At 41.8% G+C, this 20,531-nt stretch overlaps 1 protein-coding gene and 1 pseudogene across 6 annotated transcripts; both read right to left on the bottom strand.

Moving 5' to 3' along the window:
* Positions 1-523: 523 nt before the first annotated feature.
* On the bottom strand, positions 524-19,613 carry LOC147304338 (ubiquitin carboxyl-terminal hydrolase 37-like). 6 transcript variants are annotated; one of them, XM_086279111.1, is made up of 20 exons: positions 19,155-19,611; positions 18,523-18,672; positions 7,278-7,346; positions 7,006-7,178; positions 6,826-6,911; positions 5,243-5,323; positions 4,989-5,044; positions 4,696-4,768; positions 4,503-4,586; positions 3,944-3,999; positions 3,643-3,699; positions 3,417-3,548; positions 3,202-3,325; positions 2,965-3,116; positions 2,760-2,859; positions 2,543-2,619; positions 2,256-2,364; positions 1,588-1,645; positions 1,262-1,419; positions 524-1,175 (listed from the first exon to the last, which is right to left on the bottom strand). In XM_086279111.1, the coding sequence occupies exons 5-20, from the start codon at positions 6,859-6,861 to the stop codon at positions 1,170-1,172; spliced, it is 1,359 nt and encodes a 452-aa protein (XP_086135237.1). In that variant the 5' UTR covers positions 6,862-6,911; positions 7,006-7,178; positions 7,278-7,346; positions 18,523-18,672; positions 19,155-19,611; the 3' UTR covers positions 524-1,169. The 6 variants fall into 6 exon arrangements, with proteins under 6 accessions (XP_086135237.1, XP_086135231.1, XP_086135234.1 ...); XM_086279105.1 differs by lacking the exon at positions 524-1,175 and having other exon boundaries at positions 1,235-1,419; positions 19,155-19,613; XM_086279108.1 differs by lacking the exon at positions 524-1,175 and having other exon boundaries at positions 1,235-1,419; positions 7,278-7,343; positions 19,155-19,613.
* On the bottom strand, positions 11,710-13,768 carry LOC147304339 (uncharacterized; annotated as a pseudogene).
* Positions 19,614-20,531: the final 918 nt, after the last annotated feature.

The raw sequence follows: 20,531 nt of genomic DNA, 5'->3' as shown, positions 1-20,531 counted from the left end.
TGTCATTGTGCAGTTTCTTGCACAGTGAAATTGGGTAAGTGGAGAGCATAGAGCCGCTGTATCTGTGCGCACCACCATCTTGCATTTTTTGCATGTTTGGCTGGTGTCACTTTTGGACTTTGCTACCTGTAGCTAAACATTTGCAGCTAAATCATTTATTTAAAAGCAGAAGCTGCAACTGATCGAGGGAATATTTGTCTGAAAACTTAAACTGAACTCCAAGGGTACCATTGCTCCAGCTCACCATCTTTACCTGAGTGAATCAGTTTGTTGAACAATCTAAATGATTCAGAAACTTCTGTGACATCAACTTAACTAAGGCTCATTACAAATTTCACAAAACACTGCTGAATACTTTTAATATTTTTTTATTAGTTATTTTTGTTTTTGTTGTTATTTTGATTTTAATAAAACAAAATAAAATAAAGAATTAAATCATTTCTTTGGTTTTTTTTATTTAATTTATTTTACAAATAAATTAATAATAATATTAATAATAATAACAACAAATTAGTGCTGTCAGCGTTAACGTCATTTTACTTAATGACGTTAACGCTGACAGCACTAATTTGTTGTTCCCAGAGAGCAAGCCAAACACTGGTCCAGAAAAGGACGATCTCTAGTAGATTTTGTTTTAACCTCCTAGGACCTGGTGTCCACATATGTAGACATAACATTTTGGGTTGTCTAGACCAAAATACAAAATTTTGCTCTTCAAAAACCTGATATCCACTTATGAGGGAGGACATGACACTGCCACTGTTCAATCGAAATTTAAAATGAATGTCCTCATATGTGGATCTCATTCTTTTGAGAAACAAAAAAAAGATAGTCCGAATCTGATGTCTTGGTTTTTACCTTCATCGGGTCCCAATCAACCTAAATGGCACAGAGGAATTAAAAATGCATGCCATGAAAGTTCAGGTCTTAGGAGGTTAAAAATGTCCCTGCTGATGAGACCAGTGAATGTGGGGCGACGGTGGCAAGAAAAAACTCCCTCCTGGAGGAAGAAATCTTGGGAGGACCAGGCTCTCTGGCAGGACCCTCCCTCCTGAGGGCAATACTTACCTATACTTGTCCTCCAGTGTGCGATGGTGGGCTGGGACGACTGCTTTTCCTTCTCAGCATGATGATGACCTTAACTTCCTTCCTTCCTTCCATTTCCTGTTTCAGAACTGAGAATGAAGACAAAACTGGTTAACAAGGTAACAGGACATTTAAAAATTCTCTCACTTCAGGATGAGATGCTGTGTCTTCTTACGTTTCTCTTGTAAAACAGGATGTAGGCCGACTGCTGCTGTTCCTGACAAACTGCAGATCCAGTTGTGTGGAGCACCTGTGCGTCATTATAGGTGAGCCAGCGATCTGATGTAGAGTGCTGACTCTCCTCAGGATGGACAGAACTACAGATGTAGTGTCCTGAAATCACATTAAGACAAATGAATCCAACTTCTGGAAGTCAACTGATTCAAGCAAACAGTGATTTTGACTTAGTGCTTCTTAGAACATCAAAAGCTTTTGTGTGTGAGTCCTTCACTGAAAAGTAGCAAGTTTCATTTTCTGTTTGTCACAAGTCTGTTGTTTTACCTGACTCTGTGCCTCCATAATGACTGATGATGCTGCAAAGACTATAACAGCCACCACCCTGAGAAGGAACAAATCCAAAGAGTGTTAGTTTCATAAAGTCTCACATCAGTGCCATAATTAAGCTGATTTGCTGAGGCTACGTCCACACTAATGCGTTTTCGTTTGAAAACGCATCGTTTTCTCTCCGCTTTGACCTCCCGTCCACACCGAGACGGCGTTTTCCTCAAGGAAAAACACAGCATCTTGAAAACGCTCTCGAAAACGCATACATTTCAAAACGGAGTTGTCCCATCGCAGTGTGGACACTCGAAAACGCAGACTTTCTAAAACGATGACGCATTTTGGTCATGTGATGCAGTCATGTGAGCAATTAAACAAAGATAAGCCGAGTGCATTAGACAGCAGTTGTTTTGATTGCTCTCAACTTTGACAGCCCTAAAAAAGATTAATATCAGTTTGTACATGCTCCGGATAGCTTTTCTTCAAATTCTGTAATTCTCACTCACTTTTGCGCATGCGCAGGACTGGAACGTAAGCGTTTTCGGCCGTTTCAATGCAGACGCACAACTATTTGAAAATGACTGAAAACGCCAGTGTGGACACGGAGTTTTCAAATCTATCCGGGCTAGTGTGGACGTAGCCTGAGACGTTCTGCAGTCTGTTTTTACCTGATTGGATGGCACCACCAAGTCCCTCTGCAGCCTGACGGGGTCATCCACCTTCTTAATCTTGTAGGTTTGTGTAAAGCCAAACCTCTTCAGATGCAAGATCAGAACTCTGGCAGAAAAGAAAAAAAAACACAAACAAGGTAGAAAATAAGAAGAATGAGTGTCAAACACAAACAGAAGATGGGAGAAAACGACTGCTCAAGTATTGTCTCGAAGAACTCTGATATTTGATGCGCCACAGTTTGGAAACCTGGTCAGTCGATCAATTCTGATGTGACCTTACTCACCTTGGCAGTGTATCAAAAGACGACTTCAGTTCTGAGGCCGTCCCTCCACAATCACAGCGAAATTCTATTTCTTGTTCCTGAACAACAGCACAGAGAAAACAGGCTTTATGGTAGAAAGAAATCTCAACATATGCACACACACATGCACACAAACACTAACAAAAAAGGTGTGTTAAGATCGCTGATACGACAACTCTATTGGAATTTGTGATCTTACCTTCAAGTATGTCTCTAACATGTTTATAATAGACCCCTCTGGAACAAGGTCTAGAGACAAGCTGGTGAATTCCTCTTGCTGTGATGATTGGTGACCGCAGCTACACATTTCAGGAGTAACGTAGTTAAAGTAAAGATCAGGTACGTGGAAAAGAGGTATATGAAAATATTGCAACCAGCTCTGCGTTTCTGAAAGACAGGCTTACCTCTTGCATGTCCTCATGTTTTCCATTTGAAAAATGTGATGGTCTTCTACTGGGCAGCTATAACTTTGGCCCAGGAGAGCTGCGTTCCTCTCCAGGTGAGGTGTGAGCCTTTTGACCTCATCGAGGAATAATGTTAGGAATTCATGAGCGTCCTGAAAGAAAAGCAGAGAGATTTAAAACAGTACATCAAAATCAGAAGGTAAAGCAAAAAACGAAATGTCCAAATAGCTGACGCACTTTCTGTGCACTGCCGGTGTATTCAGGAGCTTGACTGCTGAATGCCTTCTTAAAAGCTCTTAGGTGGTGATCTTTAAGGCCATAATCTGTTGACTCGTGACAGTCCCTGACATCAATAAGCCTTCTGTAGAAAGGAAGGGTAAACAGACATTTCTGCTGTTAGATCTCTTTGTTCTTCAGGTTTTTGAAGAAAGTAGAAGGTTGACGTAGCGCACCTTAAGAGCTGAGCTTCTGGATCTGTGCTCCACAAAACCCCCTGACGCCTGATGTCTCTTATGAACTCCTCAATGTTGAGGAGGCTCTGCAGGCAGGAGTTCATGTAGCAGGTGTTTCCGATGTTTGGAAACCTGACACACACGCGCAACGTTTACAGTATCAGTGTAAAATAATTCATTTTCTCCACTTTGACAAAGTGAGTCTTTGTGCACCACGTGTACTCACCCGAAGCAGTCTATAGTCCCAGTTTGACTTTCTATTTTTTTCCCACCGCATGCTACACTGCTCCAAAAAGGTAAAAACACAAACACAAAATTAGGAAAGATGTCAAGATTCTGAGCAGTGTATGCGCATGTATGCATGAGCTTTGAAGTTGAAACATTTTGGAGGACGTCCAAAAGTAGTAAAAAAGATGTAAATACACAAGGTGGAAGAAAAATGCCAATAAAAGGGAAATAAAACAGCTCCAACTAAACCACTGCTATAAATATCTCCAGCAGCATTAAAGAGCGGCGCATTTCTTTACCTCTGATGAGACGTAGAAGGAATTTCCTTCTCTGCCACGTTTTGTTTGTGTAATTTCTGTTTAGAAACAAGAAAACCAACATCAGTAATGGCATAAAACAAACATACCAAGGGAGTCTCTCCATGAAAAGTGTCCAGTTAGAAAATTTGGTATTATTTCATATTATTTATCACTTTAGTGAGCTGTCAGCTCATGAAGCAGATATATAGGAATATCTTTAAATAAATTAAAAACAATTTATTCATGCTTTAAATTGAGTTTTAAAGTTTGTCCTATGAAATACAAAATCCTTCATTTGGTTTTGATCAAAATTCAGTTTTTACAGAAATCATCCATCAAGCTTCATTAAAAGATTCAAAAATGCTTATTTACCATAAAAAATATTTAGAGAAACATCCTGCAAGTCTCTTCAAACTTACCTTTCTGTGAAAAAAAAAAAACATTTAAACATTTTTGAACTTAATTTGAGGACATGGATGTGCTAAATTGCTCTTAATTCTTCGCATTTAACTGTGATGAGTAAATGCTTGATGACAGTGACTCTTTCCATAAAACATACCTTCCAGAATTTAAAAAGAAACCAGCGACACTTTTTTTGTGTCTTCACAGTGTTGCTCTCTGCCTCTGCATCGCTGTCAGTTTGCTGCAGAGGACGAACAAACATAAGTTTATTAAAAAAGTAAAGTCACTTTAAATTAACAAGTGCAATTTAAAGAGAATGTGCATTTCATATGTTTCGTGTAAAAGCAAACCGAGGAACAGCAGAGGTGTCTCCATTTTCTCTTCTTCTTTTGACCATTTTCAGCAACACAAGCATCCGGGATGCTGATGAGGACAAAAGTGTAAATGTTATTTTTCAAAGTGGAAATTTTTAACAAGGAGTACATGCTGGAGATTGCAGATAAAAATTAATAACTGTAATGGAACAAAATCATGTATTTTGTACATTTACACTCCAACTAACATTTACACTCCAACAAGAGCTCCAACTAAACCACTGCTATAAATATCTCCAGCAGCATTAAAGAGCGGCGCATTTCTTTACCTCTGATGAGACGTAGAAGGAATTTCCTTCTCTGCCACGTTTTGTTTGTGTGATTTCTGTTTAGAAACAAGAAAAGCAACATCAGTAATGGCATAAAACAAAGTATATGGTAAGAAAATACAATATCCTTCATTTGGATTCAAAATTCAGTTTTTACAGAAATCATCCAAGAAGCTTCCTTAAAAGTTTCAAAAATGCTTATTTACCATAAGAAAACATTCAGAGAAATGTGCTGCGAGTCTCTTCAAACTTACCTTTCTGTGAAAAAGAAGTTTAAACATCTTTGGACTTGATGTGATCGCAGCCAAAATCTCCTCAGCTTTGCAAAAGTTCAACTGAAAACAAGCAGTCAAAGGTTGTATATTTATAAACTTTCAGCATAGAACGTTCATACCCTGAACAGCAAACATCAGCATTATGATGTATGGGGCTCATTTGCATATTTTGGAATGTATGCTCATTTGAACTGTATGGTGCTCGTCTCCAAGCAACTGCTACAAAAACAGGTCAAGTCAAGTGGCTTTTATTGTCATTTTAACCACGTGCAGAGGTACTGTACAGAGTGAAATGAGACCGCGTTCCTCCGAGACCCTGGTGCTATATATGACATATACGGACAAACCCAGGACTACATAAAGTGCAGTGTGCATAAATTGCAAAAATAAACAAGACAAAACAGTGCAAAACTAGACAGAACAGGACGATACAGACACAAGACAATGGAAATGTGCAAAATGCTGAGTATTGTGCAAAAGTAACTTGGTGTCTGTATGTATGTGTATGAGTGTGAGATACTGCAGATAAGTGCTTGGTAGTGACATGTGTGAAGGTGTGCGTGTGCCAGTGCAGTCACTGAGTGTTCAGGGGTCTGACGGCTTGTGGGAAGAAACTTTTCCGTAGTTTGGTAGCGAGGGCCCGGATGTTCTGGGACCTCTTTCCAGAAGGCAGCAGGGTGAAGAGTGTGTTTGAAGGCTGTGTGGGGTCCTCCAGCAAGCGGGTGTTATAAGGAGGGGAGAGGGACTCCAATGATCTTCTCAGCTGCTCTCACAATCCGTTGTAGGGTACTGCGATCTAATACGCTGCAGTTACCATACCAGACAGTGATGCAGCTACTTAGGATGCTCTTGTTAGTCCCACTGTAAAAGGTGGTGAGAATGGATGGTGGGAGATGGGCTTTCCTCAGCTTCTGCTTGAAGTAGAGACGCTGCTGGGCCTTCTTGGTTATGGAGCTGGTGTTGAGGGAGCAGGAGAGGTTCTCCGCCAGGTGGACACCAAGAAATCTGGTGCTCTTGACGACCTCCACAGAGGATCCATTCATGTTAAGTGGGCAGTGATCCCACTGTGCTCTCCTGAAGTCAACAATCTCTTTTGTTTTGTCCACGTTCACAGACAGGTTGTTGACTCTACACCTCTACAGATGGCCCGCAGTGCAACCCTTCAGCTTCCTACTAGATTCACCTATATACAAATTTAAAGACCTAGGAGACTTACTTCTCGTCACAGAGTTGTAGCATTCACAAGATTTTCAGAAAACTTGAACTCAAGGTCAAGGTCACTGATATTCAAACTGACCCCAGAACTTTAGTAGATGCACCAATGGTATCAATTCAAAATCCTACGCTTCTCGTTCCATTTTTATTTCACTATCTGTAACTAAGACAAATAAACAGTATTTGAGACACAAGTCACTATTAAAGTGGTTCATGAGACTCCACATCTGATAACAGTATAACACACTGCTTATTTATGTAAAATTGTCATCAATAAATGTGTTCAAAACAGAAGCTACACTGGCTTTAAAAGTTTTTGTTAACTCTGACTACCTGTCTGCTCTTACCTGTTTCTTTTGCTCTCTGCTGTCTTCATCCTCCATCCAACTCTACATTGTATTGTTAGGGATGACATGATGAAACTGAAGGGTGTCTGGGCACCGAAAAAAGAAAAGAAGAGAGACTGGATTAGGCTGCAGCTGGCGTGCCATTCTCTCACTTCAGGATGAGATGCTGTGTCTTCTTACGTTAATCTTGTAAAACAGGATGTAGGCTGAGTGCTGCTGTTCCTCACAAGCTGCAGATCTAGTTGTGTGCAGCACCTGTGCGTCATTATAGGTGAGCCAAGGATGTAGAGTGTGGACTCTCCTCGGGACGGACAGAATTACAGATGCAGCAGCTGCTTCCGATGTATGGAAACCTGACACACAAACAAAAGTTTACAGTATCAGTGTAAAATAATTCATTTTGTCCAGGTTGAGAAGGTGAGCTTTGGTCCTTGTGCACCACGTGTACTCACCTGAAGCCGTCTGTAGTCTGAATTTTATTTTCCATTATTTATCCACCGCCCAAATGTTTCACTGCGCTACTGCAAAAAGATAAAAACACAAACACACAATTAGACACTGAGCACTGGATGTGCATGCATGAGCTTTGAAGTTTAAACTTTTTTTTATCATCAACAATTTTTATTTATTTCATTTTAAACTTCAATAACAGAGCTTAAGGATAACTACATAAATAAATAGTTTAAAAAACAAACAAACAAAAACAAAACACAACAACAAAAAACAAAACAAAGGGAAGTTATCCTATTCTTTCTTCGCACACCAATTCCCACACCACCACTCTGTCATTACTCCTCTGTTCTTCAAGTTACAGAAAGCCAGCTTGTAAAGGGGGACCAAATACAATCATATTGATGCAATTTGTCTAATAAACCATAAGTCACTTTTTCGTAAGACGCCAACTTAGCCATTGTCTTTAGCCACTCTTCATAGGGAGGGGGGGTTCTTTTTCCGCCAATGTCTTAGCAGGACCCGTTTGGCCGTAGTAAGAGCCAAAATAATCCATCTTTTTGTATAACTGGAAAAATCTACAGGGAGTGCAGAATTATTAGGCAAGTTGTATTTCTGAGGAATAATTTTATTATTGAACAACAACCATGTTCTCAATGAACCCAAAAAACTCATTAATATCAAAGCTGAATGTTTTTGGAAGTAGTTTTTGTTTTTAGTTTGAGCTATTTTAGGGGGATATCTGTGTGTGCAGGTGACTATTACTGTGCATAATTATTAGGCAACTTAACAAAAAACAAATATATACCCATTTCAATTATTTATTTTTACCAGTGAAACCAATATAACATCTCCACATTCACAAATATACATTTCTGACATTCAAAAACAAAACAACAACAAATCAGTGACCAATATAGCCACCTTTCTTTGCAAGGACACTCAAAAGCCTGCCATCCATGGATTCTGTCAGTGTTTTGATCTGTTCACCATCAACATTGCGTGCAGCAGCAACCACAGCCTCCCAGACACTGTTCAGAGAGGTGTACTGTTTTCCCTCCTTGTAAATCTCACATTTGATGATGGACCACAGGTTCTCAATGGGGTTCAGATCAGGTGAACAAGGTGGCCATGTCATTAGTTTTTCTTCTTTTATACCCTTTCTTGCCAGCCACGCTGTGGAGTACTTGGACGCGTGTGATGGAGCATTGTCCTGCATGGAAATCATGTTTTTCTTGAAGGATGCAGACTTCTTCCTGTACCACTGCTTGAAGAAGGTGTCTTCCAGAAACTGGCAGTAGGACTGGGAGTTGAGCTTGACTCCATCCTCAACCCGAAAAGGCCCCACAAGCTCATCTTTGATGATACCAGCCCAAACCAGTACTCCACCTCCACCTTGCTGGCATCTGAGTCGGATTGAGCTCTCTGCCCTTTACCAATCCAGCCACGGGCCCATCCATCTGGCCCATCAAGACTCACTCTCATGTCATCAGTCCATAAAACCTTAGAAAAATCAATCTTGAGATGTTTCTTGGCCCAGTCTTGACGTTTCAGCTTGTGTGTCTTGTTCAGTGGTGGTCGTCTTTCAGCCTTTCTTACCTTGGCCATGTCTCTGAGTATTGCACACCTTGTGCTTTTGGGCACTCCAGTGATGTTGCAGCTCTGAAATATGGCCAAACTGGTGGCAAGTGGCATCTTGGCAGCTGCACGCTTGACTTTTCTCAGTTCATGGGCAGTTATTTTGCGCCTTGGTTTTTCCACACGCTTCTTGCGACCCTGTTGACTATTTTGAATGAAACGCTTGATTGTTCGATGATCACGCTTCAGAAGCTTTGCAATTTTGAGACTGCTGCATCCCTCTGCAAGATATCTCACTATTTTTGACTTTTCTGAGCCTGTCAAGTTCTTCTTTTGACCCATTTTGCCAAAGGAAAGGACGTTGCCTAATAATTATGCACACCTGATATAGGGTGTTGATGTCATTAGACCACACCCCTTCTCATTACAGAGATGCACATCACCTAATATGCTTAATTGGTAGTAGGCTTTCGAGCCTATACAGCTTGGAGTAAGACAACATGCATGAAGAGGATGATGTGGACAAAATACTCATTTGCCTAATAATTCTGCACTCCCTGTACATCAGAAATTTCTGTGGTTATACCAAGTATGGACTGTTTTGGTGAGATAACAAATCTCCTTTTTAAAACACTGAAAATTACCTCCATTATATTTTCCCACCAATCCCGAAGTGCCGAACAGCTCCATAAGATATGTAAAATCAAAGCATTTTGACCATCACATCTCCAACATTCGTCCGTAGAGGCCAGGTTCCATTTATACAATTGTTGCGGTGTTCGATGCCACCTATGGATTATCTTAAATTGAATCAATCTACTGCCTGTTTCTTTATACATAGTATTAATATTTTGAAAACATGAATCCCATTCAACTGAAGATATGTCCAATGCCATGCCCTGGGCCCAGTAGCCCTTAACTTTAAGGAGAGGGTCAGCTGACCGTTCTTGCAATAAGTGATAAATCTTAGAGGTAATGCCTTTACCCAAGGATGATCTTGAGAGCAGGACTTCCACAGGGCTGCCCACAGGACAACTCAAAGGGGTTCCCAGCCACTTCGATAATGAACTATGTATTTGGACATATCTCCAGAATTGATTACGCTGCAACTTATATAACTCCACAATTTTATCAAAGCTTAAAAAACATTTAGTCCCACAGTCAAATAAATCTGATACATTAAGGATGCCTGCTTTACGGCACTGTAACCAGTCAACCGATGTCCCTCCAATTAAAATTATTTTATTACTCCATAAGGTTGCCGAAGGTGATTTAATAAAGTCCCAGCGACCTGCCCTATGTAATTTAAACCACAGTATCTTTGCAATTATAGGATGGGTAGTTTTATGACTGGTATCAAACAGCTCCCTCCAAGGAGAAATACCGCCATTAACTTCCGTCTCTATATGGGACCAGATGGGTTTAACTGGTGCAGTAGGTAACCAAGCTCTAAGTTGTTTCACGTTCATCACCCAATAATACCATTGGAAATTAGGCAATGAAAAACCTCCTTGTTTTGCACTCGCTTGAAGTTTCTTAATACTTAAACGATGTGGTGAGCTATCCCAAAGAAACTGCCGCATTAAAAAGTCTAGATCTTTGAAATACTTATCTGGAATGTGTAATGGAATATTAGATAAAATATAAAAGATCATGGGTGCAGTCATCATCTTAATACAACTAATTTTACCCCATATTGTGAGACACACTCTGGACCATCTACCAAATTCCATTTTTATCCTTTCAAACATTGGCTCCATATTTGCTCGAACCATCTTAGTGTAATCCGAGGTAATTTGTATCCCCAAATACCTCAAACCATTCACGGACCACAGAAACTCCCTGTCACGGCGAGTGAGATAAGCCGTATAAAAATAATAAATGAGGATCCAATCGCAGGCAGTAGTGGAGGAGTGAAGGTGGTTTATTGGACACGAAATAAATATAGACAAACAGCAAATGGAGCACAAACTAAACTAGACTGGAGACAACTAAACTACTGAATACGAACCGGAACTCAAACATGAAGCAAGGTGGACGACGGTACAAGATGGTGACGGCAGGGAACACACGGATGAAACATGGTGGAAAACACAGACAGACCAGCAACTACAATGACAGAGGACACGACTTAAATACACACAGAGAAACACAGGGGAATTACACACAGGTGGTGGACAAAGCTGGGAATAATCAACAAGACTAGACAGAGGTAAAACTGAACACACTCACATGGGACGCAGACCTTCACAATAAAACAGGAAACGAGAACACTACACCAAGACGCAGACCTGACACTGAGAGACAGACAGAATGACACATGGAACCTGAACTAAACTAAACGTGAGATACAACCGAGAACAAATCCTTAAACATGAATAAACAGAAACATAGAATTCTAATAATAATAATAATAATAATAATAATAATAGGGCAGCACGGTGGCACGGTGGTTAGCACTGTTGCCGCACAGCAAGAAGGTCCTGAGTTCAATTCCAACATCAGGCCGGGGTCTTTCTGTGTGGAGTTTGCATGTTCTGCCCGTGTTTGCGTGGGTTCTCTCCGGGTACTCCGGCTTCCTCCCACCGTCCAAAGACATGCAGCTTGTGGGGATAGGTTAATTGGATAATCCAAATTGTCACTAGGTATGAATGTGAGTGCGAATGGTTGTCTGTCCCTGTGTGTTGGCCCTGCGACAGACTGGCGACCTGTCCAGGGTGTACCCCGCCTCTCGCCCTATGACAGCTGGGATAGGCTCCAGCGCCCCCCGCGACCCTGAAAAGGACAAGCGGAAGCGAATGGATGGATGGATGGATGGAATAATAATAATAATAATAATAATAATAATCATAACGCCCAAAACCACAACAAACATTCAAAAATAAACTAATCAATCAAAACTCAAAATACTGGGTCGAAACTGACCCAGAACCATGACAGTACCCCCCCCCCCACCTCCAAGGGCTGGCCCCCGACAGCCCCAAACAAAAAGACAGCAACAAAACAGAGCACCAGACCAGGGTGGGTGGAGGGGGTCAAGGAAGGAGGGTATGAAACCAAAAACAAGGGGCTGAAGCCCAACCAGATGAAGGCGGAGGTGAAGCCGGACCAAACGAAGACGAGGCAGGGCCAGACGAAGGCGGAGCCGGACCAGATGAAGGCCAAAACCAGTCCAAAAACACAAGAAAACAGTCCACGAAAACAGATCAAAAACAAAACCAAACTAGAGCTCAACAAGAGTCTAAGAAAAGTTCAGGGGGTCGACAACACAAGGACCAAGACAGTTCTGGAGGCCGGCCGTGCACACGGCAACGGCGGCGACGGGCAAACAGTTCTGGAGGCCGACCGTGCACACGGCAACGGCGGTGATGGGCAAACAGTTCTGGAGGCCGACCACTTGGAAGGCAGTGGCGGCCACTGAGCAGGTCCGGAGGTCGGCCGCGATGCCAGCGGCGGCGACGAACTCTTTCCGGAGGCCGTCCCCGAAGGCCATGATGCCAACTTAGAGGCCCGGAAAACGGCCGGCAGAGGCGAGGCAGAACGGGTCGAGCTGGCTCTGATGGCGGTGTGGCAACCGCAGGACCAGACGAGGCAGGACCAGACGAAGACGAGGCAGGACCAGACGAAGGCGGAGCTGAAGCCGGACCAGATGAAGGCGGAGCTGAAGCCGGACCAAACGAAGACGAGGCAGGGCCAGACGAAGGCGGAGCCGGACCAGATGAAGGCACGGAGGCTGGACCAGGCGTGGATGAAGGCACGGCAGCGGGACGGCTGCGGAACCAGACAGTGGTGATGCTGCAGGCAGTGATGCTGCAGGAGGTGATGTGGATGCAGGCAACGGTGTAGAAGCCACAGGGGATGATTCAGCAGGTGGTGGCTAAACAAACTTCCCCGGACCGTCAGCAGACGTGAGGATGTGCTTGCTGGGTCCTCCAGGACCCCCAGCAGACGAGGCATGGTGCTGGGTGGGCTCCTCAGACCCACCATCTGACTTGGCTTGAGGCTGGACGGGCAACTCGGGCCCCCCAGCTGACGACAGTTGAGGCTGGCTGGGTTCTCCCGAACCCCCAGCTGACGACACTTGAGGCTGGCTGGGCTCCTCAGGCCCTCCAGCCGACGAGGCAGGATGCTGGCTGGGTTCACCTGAACCCCCAGCTAACATGGCTTGAGACTGGACGGGCCCCTCTGGCCCTCCAGTGGAAACAGACACTGAAGCAGCAGGCACGGAGACCTCTGCCAGTGTGGACACTGGCTGGGACTGAGCAGCACAGTGGCTAGACTCAGGCAGCAACAGTGGGATGCAGTCCTCAGAGGGCTGAAAGTGTTCCCCAATACACTCAGCAGAGGACGGAGGCGGACGGGTGAACTCACTTGAACTCTCAGGGGGTGCTGAGAGCTGAGACTGTTCTGGTGAGTTCTCCGGTGAGGCTGCTGGCGCTGGCGTCTTGACCTCTAGGGGTCCAGAGTTGGCTGGTGACTGACACCCAGCCTCTGGGGAGGCCCTAGAGGGAGCAACTGTCTCTGACATGGCCAGCTTAAGAGAACCAGCAGATATTGTGGTGAAGTGTGTTCCCTGCTTTGAATGAGATAGTGAGGATGGTGGCTGAGTAAACGAGCGGACAGACAGCTGAACTGGTGGCGACAGAGCAATAGGCAGCGAAGCGGCTACAGAGTGACCTACAGGTAGCGGAGACGACTGTAGTGGAGTTGTAATAAGTGGTGGAGTGGGTGACTGAACTGAGGGCAGCGCGGCTGCTGACTGAACTGAGGGCAGCGCGGCTGCTGACTGAACTGAGGGCAGCATTACAGGCCTGGCATTTGACTGGGATGGAAGTGAGGATGGGACAATGGAGCGGACACGGTCATAAACATGGAACGAGGGTTCAGAACAGGCAGTCTTAGAAGCTATGGCCATGGGTGAGAAATCATTGTTATCCTCAGTAGAAACACAAAAAATTGCGGTAGCGGCGGGGGGGTGTAGGTGAAGCTCGTGGAGAACGAAACTCTGCACGAGCGGATGCAGAGAGTCCAATAGCCAGGGATAACCGGAAATAAGGTGTTGTAGGTTGGCTTCCACAGTGTAAAGAGAGGCGTCTCCCTCATGCTCTAACCACTGGTTAATTAATCTAGAAGCAGAGTCGATAACGGCCTCCCGAAGCTCCCTGGGTGGACTGAATGCCGCTGGATCCATAGCTGGCTGGTGCGTACTGTCACGGCGAGTGAGATAAGCCGTATAAAAATAATAAATGAGGATCAATCGCAGGCAGTAGTGGAGGAGTGAAGGTGGTTTATTGGACACGAAATAAATATAGACAAACAGCAAATGGAGCACAAACTAAACTAGACTGGAGACAACTAAACTACTGAATACGAACCGGAACTCAAACATGAAGCAAGGTGGACGACGGTACAAGATGGTGACGGCAGGGAACACACGGATGAAACATGGTGGAAAACACAGACGGACCAGCAACTACAATGACAGAGGACACGACTTAAATACACACAGAGAAACACAGGGGAATTACACACAGGTGGTGGACACATCTGGGAATAATCAACAAGACGAAACAGAGGTAAAACTGAACACACTCACATGGGACGCAGACCTTCACAATAAAACAGGAAACGAGAACACTACACCAAGACGCAGACCTGACACTGAGAGACAGACAGAATGACACATGGAACCTGAACTAAACTAAACGTGAGATACAACCGAGAACAAATCCTTAAACATGAATAAACAGAAACATAGAATTCTAATAATAATAATAATAATAATAATACTCATAGCGCCCAAAACCACAACAAACATTCAAAAATAAACTAATCAATCAAAACTCAAAATACTGGGTCGAAACTGACCCAGAACCATGACACTCCCAACTGTTTAAATAAAGTATGGGGGCAGTGTCCTGACATAGGCATTGCCTCTGATTTATCCCAGTTGACGCGATACCCTGAAAGCAGCGTAAAGCTTTCTATACATTCTAATAGGGCTGGAATTGACTTCCCAGGCTGGGTCATAAGTAACAACACATCATCTGTATATAATAGAAGCTTATGTTGACTATTACCCATCGAAATTTCAAATATATTTACATTATTTCTCAGTTTTTGTGCCAAAGGCTCTATAGCAATTACAAAAAGACCGGGGCTAAGGGGACAACCCATTTTTGTGGATCTCAGTAAAAGGAATAGGTCTGATATGAGCCCATTCGTCAATACTCGCGCTGAAGGCGAATCATATAATATCTTTATCCACCTAATAAAATTGTCACCAAAACCAAACTTTTCTAATGTCTTAAACAGATAATCCCACTCAACACAATCAAAAGCTTGTGCAGCATCCAGCGATAGGGCCACTGTTGGATATACTGAATCATATACATAATTTTGCAAATTAACCAACCGCCTAATATTATCTGAACCATAGCGGTTTGGAACAAAACCAGATTGGTCTGCATGAATTATTTTCGCCATTACTACTTTTAATCGACCCGCTAAGACCTTTGCCAAGATTTTTTGGTCAGAATTCAGCAAAGATATGGGGCGGTAACCACTTGGGTCTAAAGGGTCTTTCCCAGTTTTAAGAATAAATGTTATAAGTCCAGAGTGCATTGACTGAGGTAATGAGCCTACTTTGAACGCCTCATTATAAACATCGAGCAACAGGGGACTTAACATATCCTCAAATGCTCTATAGAAATCCAATGGTAACCCATCTAATCCTGGAGCTTTATTAAGTGGCATACTGTTAATTGCACGGGTAATCTCCTCCACTGTAATTGGAGCATCTATAATCTGCTGGTCAGTAGTAGAAAGCTGTGGCAGGTTTAAATCAGTAAAGAATGCTTCGAATTTCTGTTCATCTAAACTCCCTTGTGTAGAATAAAGATTATTGTAAAAGGCCCTGAATCCATCATTTATATGTCTAAAAGAAGTTAAAATAACCCCATCTGATTGTCGTATGCCTGGGATATGGTTCATACTGTCTTTCTGTTTAAGACGGTATGCTAATAAACGACTCGGCTTTTCTCCCATTTCCCAATATGCTTGATTAATGCGAAATAAAGCGTATTCTGCCTTTCTGTTGTACAGTACATTCAACTTATATTTAACTTTAACAATTTTATTCAACGTAACTCTGTCTTTTGTATGGGAATGTACTGCCTCAAGTGCCTTTAATTTGGCTTCTAACGTAATGATATTCTTGTTAGCTGCCTTCTTTTTAAAGGAAGCGTAAGAAATTGTCCTCCGCCTTAAGTATGCCTTCATAGCATCTGTCAATGGAAAATTGTATTTAGTAGTCAGTATAATCTTTTAGTGATATAAGTTTGCATATGGTAGAATACTGCTTGTAGTTATTTGTATTAGGAAATATTTAACCATGTATGCTTAGAGGCATATAATTAATTGTGTAGTGACAGGATGTGTGATCTCTAACAGGCTGCAGGCTTGGTGTGCACCCCAGGAATGCACCCCCACGTCCTGGGAGCATGAGAGGTTGCACCTTGTTTTATTGTTTTAACATAGCTATGTCTGTTTTAGTCTAAGTGCCTTTTGTTTAGATGAACTGCTGGACTTCCCCACCGTGTTATCTAGGGTGAACCATCTAGGGTGGGGGAGACTACCCTCTTTGTGACCAAGGATGTACCTTTTGTGCTTTTATGTATATGACCCTTTGACAAGCAGTAACACACACACACACACACACACACACACTGAAGTATAAAATAAAGACAAGGGCAAAGCTCAGCGCGAGTCTCAGTCTGGAGGCTGCCCTTGCTAGCAAGAAGTTCTGTGTGTTTCTCTTCTCTGAGTCTTTACTGAAGAAGTGTTTTAGAATATTTTCCCTAACAGCATCCCACCAAGTAGCCAATGTAGTGTCCTCTCGATTATTTGTCTGTTTGTAAAATTGTATTTCATCGCTTATCAATTTAATAAACCCAGAGTCTTTAATTAAGGACACATTTAGTATTTAGTATTAGTATTTATTTATTTATTGTCATTGTCAAGAACAATGAAATTGCGTTTGGGGCTTCCATACAACCCAAAAAAAAGAAGAAAATAATAAATACCCCTTAAAACCCAAGTGTACATATTTAACCCAGTGTGACTCCAATGCAATAAGACAATCCTTAGCAATAATGTTCGTAGAAATTCAGACAAAGACCTGAGAAACATGACAAAATACAACAATGCAACCCATTCAATATTATTGTACTGTGAGATATGATATCAGATATGATAGTTATCTATTTAAGAAAGAGGGGGGGGGGGGGGGGCAGGAGGGGGAAGAGAATAAAGATATGATGCACCAATGCAGACCAGTTCATTCCTATCTGCGGCTTTGAGGAATCTGTAAAATATTTTCAAGACATAGAAAAATTGGCACATGGTCCGAGAATACTATATTAGATTAGATTAGATTAGATAGAACTTTATTAATCCCTCGGGTGGGTTCCTCTGGGAAATTCGATTTCCAAAAAAGCACAGCACCGACAGAAGTTACAGAGTTACAGAATATTTTATATATATATATATATATATATATAATACACACACACACACACACACACACACACATATATATATATATAAATACAGAGACAATATAAATAAAATATACGAAGGGGATAAATAGAATAAATAGGAATAAAAATAAAAATACAAGTGAATTGCACATTTCAAGAATTGCACATTTCAAGTATTGAGTCTATTGCACCGTTGACTATTTACAAAAGTATTGCACAAAAGGTATTGCACAGTGAGGTGAAGAGGCACTACAGCTTAGTTACCAATACTTGAATCTATAGAGTTATTCACTAAGGCTTCAGAAATAAGAAAGTAGTCGATTCTAGTATAAACATTATGAGGCGGAGAGTAAAAGGAATATTCCCTGCCTTCTGGATGCATTGTCCGCCAAATATCATTCAGACCTAAACCTGAGGTCATCTGCCTTATGGCAACTACAGATTTACTCTCTGTGCCTGTCCTAGGAAGCGATCTATCTAGGTCTTGATCCAGTATTTGATTAAAATCTCCTCCTACCACTATTTGTGCACCTTCTAATTCCAAAAGATACTGTGACAGGTTATGAAAAAAGGTGAGTATGTCCGCATTAGGTGCATAGATATTACATAAAATTATTGGTGTGTCCAGTAGTTGTCCATAAACCAATATAAATCTACCTTCCTTATCTGTTATTACTTTTGTTTCAGTAAAGCTAACTGCTTTATGAATCAGAACCGACACTCCCCTACTTTTACCAGTTCCAGGACTGGAAAAGACTTTACCTACCCAGGAACATTTAAGTTTTAAGGCTTCTGACTTACACGTGTGCATTTCTTGAATAAAGGCTATATCAACTCTTGATAATGTAACACACGATACTTTACCACTACTGAATGTAGAGAAAGTTAGGATCTTAGGCTTATGGTGTCTAGGAATCGACTAAGGCGCGAATGACACACAGCTCAAAGAACAGTCAACATTTATTCAAAACAAACCAAAAACAGTCATTCAACAGTTCACAACAGTTCCAATTGTCCATATTTGTCAGTCTGTGTATTCAGTTTTAGAGTTCAGAGTTCAGTGTTCAGAGTTCTTTTCAGTCTTTTCAGTTCAGGTGTGTGAGTATAGTGTTAATGTTAGTAGTACTACCCGGGTAGTGTATTGTTCTGAGATCTCATAAGCTTATCTGTCAAGAAGTCACGCAGTTGTCACTTTAAGTAGGCTGGAAATCTTTCCTGCATCGCAGCTGGGGATCCGGAATCCTGGCTCGCAACTTTAGACTCCAACAAAAAAACCAACCTGCACAGGGCAGTGAACATATTTTACATGAATATCATATAACAACTTAATCAACACTAGTGACCAAATGTCTCTCACTCTTTGTATATAACGACTTAATGCAATCAATAATAAAATTAATCAAAGAACCTTAAAACAATTTCCACATCATACAAATTTAACTCAAATCTCATATTTTGTGAACAGCAGTCACATCAATCCAATGAATTGAGAGAATGTACATTACTGATGCACGAGGAAAGTACAAAACATGGTCGCAGTACTATTTAGCCAAAGACTGCTCATATTTATCATCTCATTACAATAAATAAAACTTACCTACTAGCTTCCAAAGAAATATTTCCGATTGGTTTAAAACATTCACAAGTGAAGAAATAAAAAGATAATACAGCACTTAAAAGGAACACATGAAATTTACATTATACTAAGCTAATGATTAGCTGACGATTAGCTTGCTATGCTAGCGCAGTTAGTCAACTCACCGGAAATGAACAAAAAACACAAAAACAGAGGTACATCAGCATCAACAAGCGGAAAAGTAAAATCCAATTTGTGTCTTCACACACAACCTTTTTCTTGAACAAGGATTAAAGAAAAACTCGGTGAGTAGCTCCGACCAGCATACGTAGCCTTAGCGCTATTCTCCTTCTCTACAGTTCTCAACTCAAGTTCACAAGCACTAAACAATCTCATAGTGCCACCTACTGACATTCTTTGGGAACAGCAGTTCATTTTCATGAGGCAAATTTTAGGTGGGTTACAATAACTTTAGATATGTTAATATTTTCTTCCTCTTAATCCCGTTATTCAACCCCTTAACATTCCAGCTGGCTATTTTGAAATCTGTCTGTCTATCCATGTTATATGTTGTCTCCTTGACCTGGAGACAACATATAAGATGACACCGCCATGGACCTCAACCTGCAGGCTTTGTGTTACCTGTTTCTTTATACAGGAGCATGTAGGGGTGGACTGCCTTTTTATTTGATTACCCTTTTCTCATGTTTTTCTTAGTTAGGGACATTTTGGGGGACGTTATACTCTTACTTGTTAAACACATGCTCCCATCCACTCTCTTGGTCCAGAAGCTCCATAATCCAAGTGTCCCAACTCAGGTCTGATGGCCTTTTTTCAGTTGTGTTTTTAACCTCTTGGGAACTTTCACTACATTCCTTACTTGATGCAGAAAGAAGAAACGAGTCAGGGATGCATAGCAAGCACAACAAGACACCAGCAGCCCAGACCTTTCACCAACTGAAGACATTTGCAGCACCATAAAACATGACAGAGAAGAGCTGGGACTATGTGAAAGGGTGAAGTGCTGCAGTCAAGTTGCAATGGTCCTATCTTTTATACAGTCTATGGTTCACTCTATTAAGATGTGATTATTTCCAAGGTCCATTTAGTTTTAGTTAGCTGAAGCTAAACCAGAAGTTAAAACGAGATGGTGAAAAACATTTTTAGTTAATGTTACGACTGTTGTCGTAATGTTGTCTCATATGTAAATCTGAGTGTGCAGGTGCCTTTCCGTGATTGGTGCATCCATGGGACAGCCCATACAGATTGGCTAATGACCTGGAGACAACATATAAGATGACACCGCCATGGACCTCAACCTGCAGGCTTTGTGTTACCCGTCTCTTTATACAGGAGCATGTAGGGGTGGACTGCCTTTTTATTTGATTACCCTTTTCTCATGTTTTTCTTAGTTAGGGAGATAAGACATTGTCATTTGGTTTTATTCTTTTCATAAATAAGTTTTGTACATCCTTTAGATACGGTCCCTTTTGTTTGTTGTTTTGGGGTCCACCCCGAAGCTATAGTTCGCTCCTTTCCTTTGTTAGAATTCAATCACTGTG

Source organism: Aulonocara sp. 'chitande type north' Nkhata Bay, linkage group LG22 (genome assembly GCF_057382095.1).
Source record: "Aulonocara sp. 'chitande type north' Nkhata Bay isolate Kocher_YH1m ecotype deep benthic linkage group LG22, A_spYH_male_GT1.1, whole genome shotgun sequence".
NCBI lineage: Eukaryota > Metazoa > Chordata > Actinopteri > Cichliformes > Cichlidae > Aulonocara > Aulonocara sp. 'chitande type north' Nkhata Bay.
This window is presented reverse-complemented; position numbering and strand designations above follow the sequence as displayed.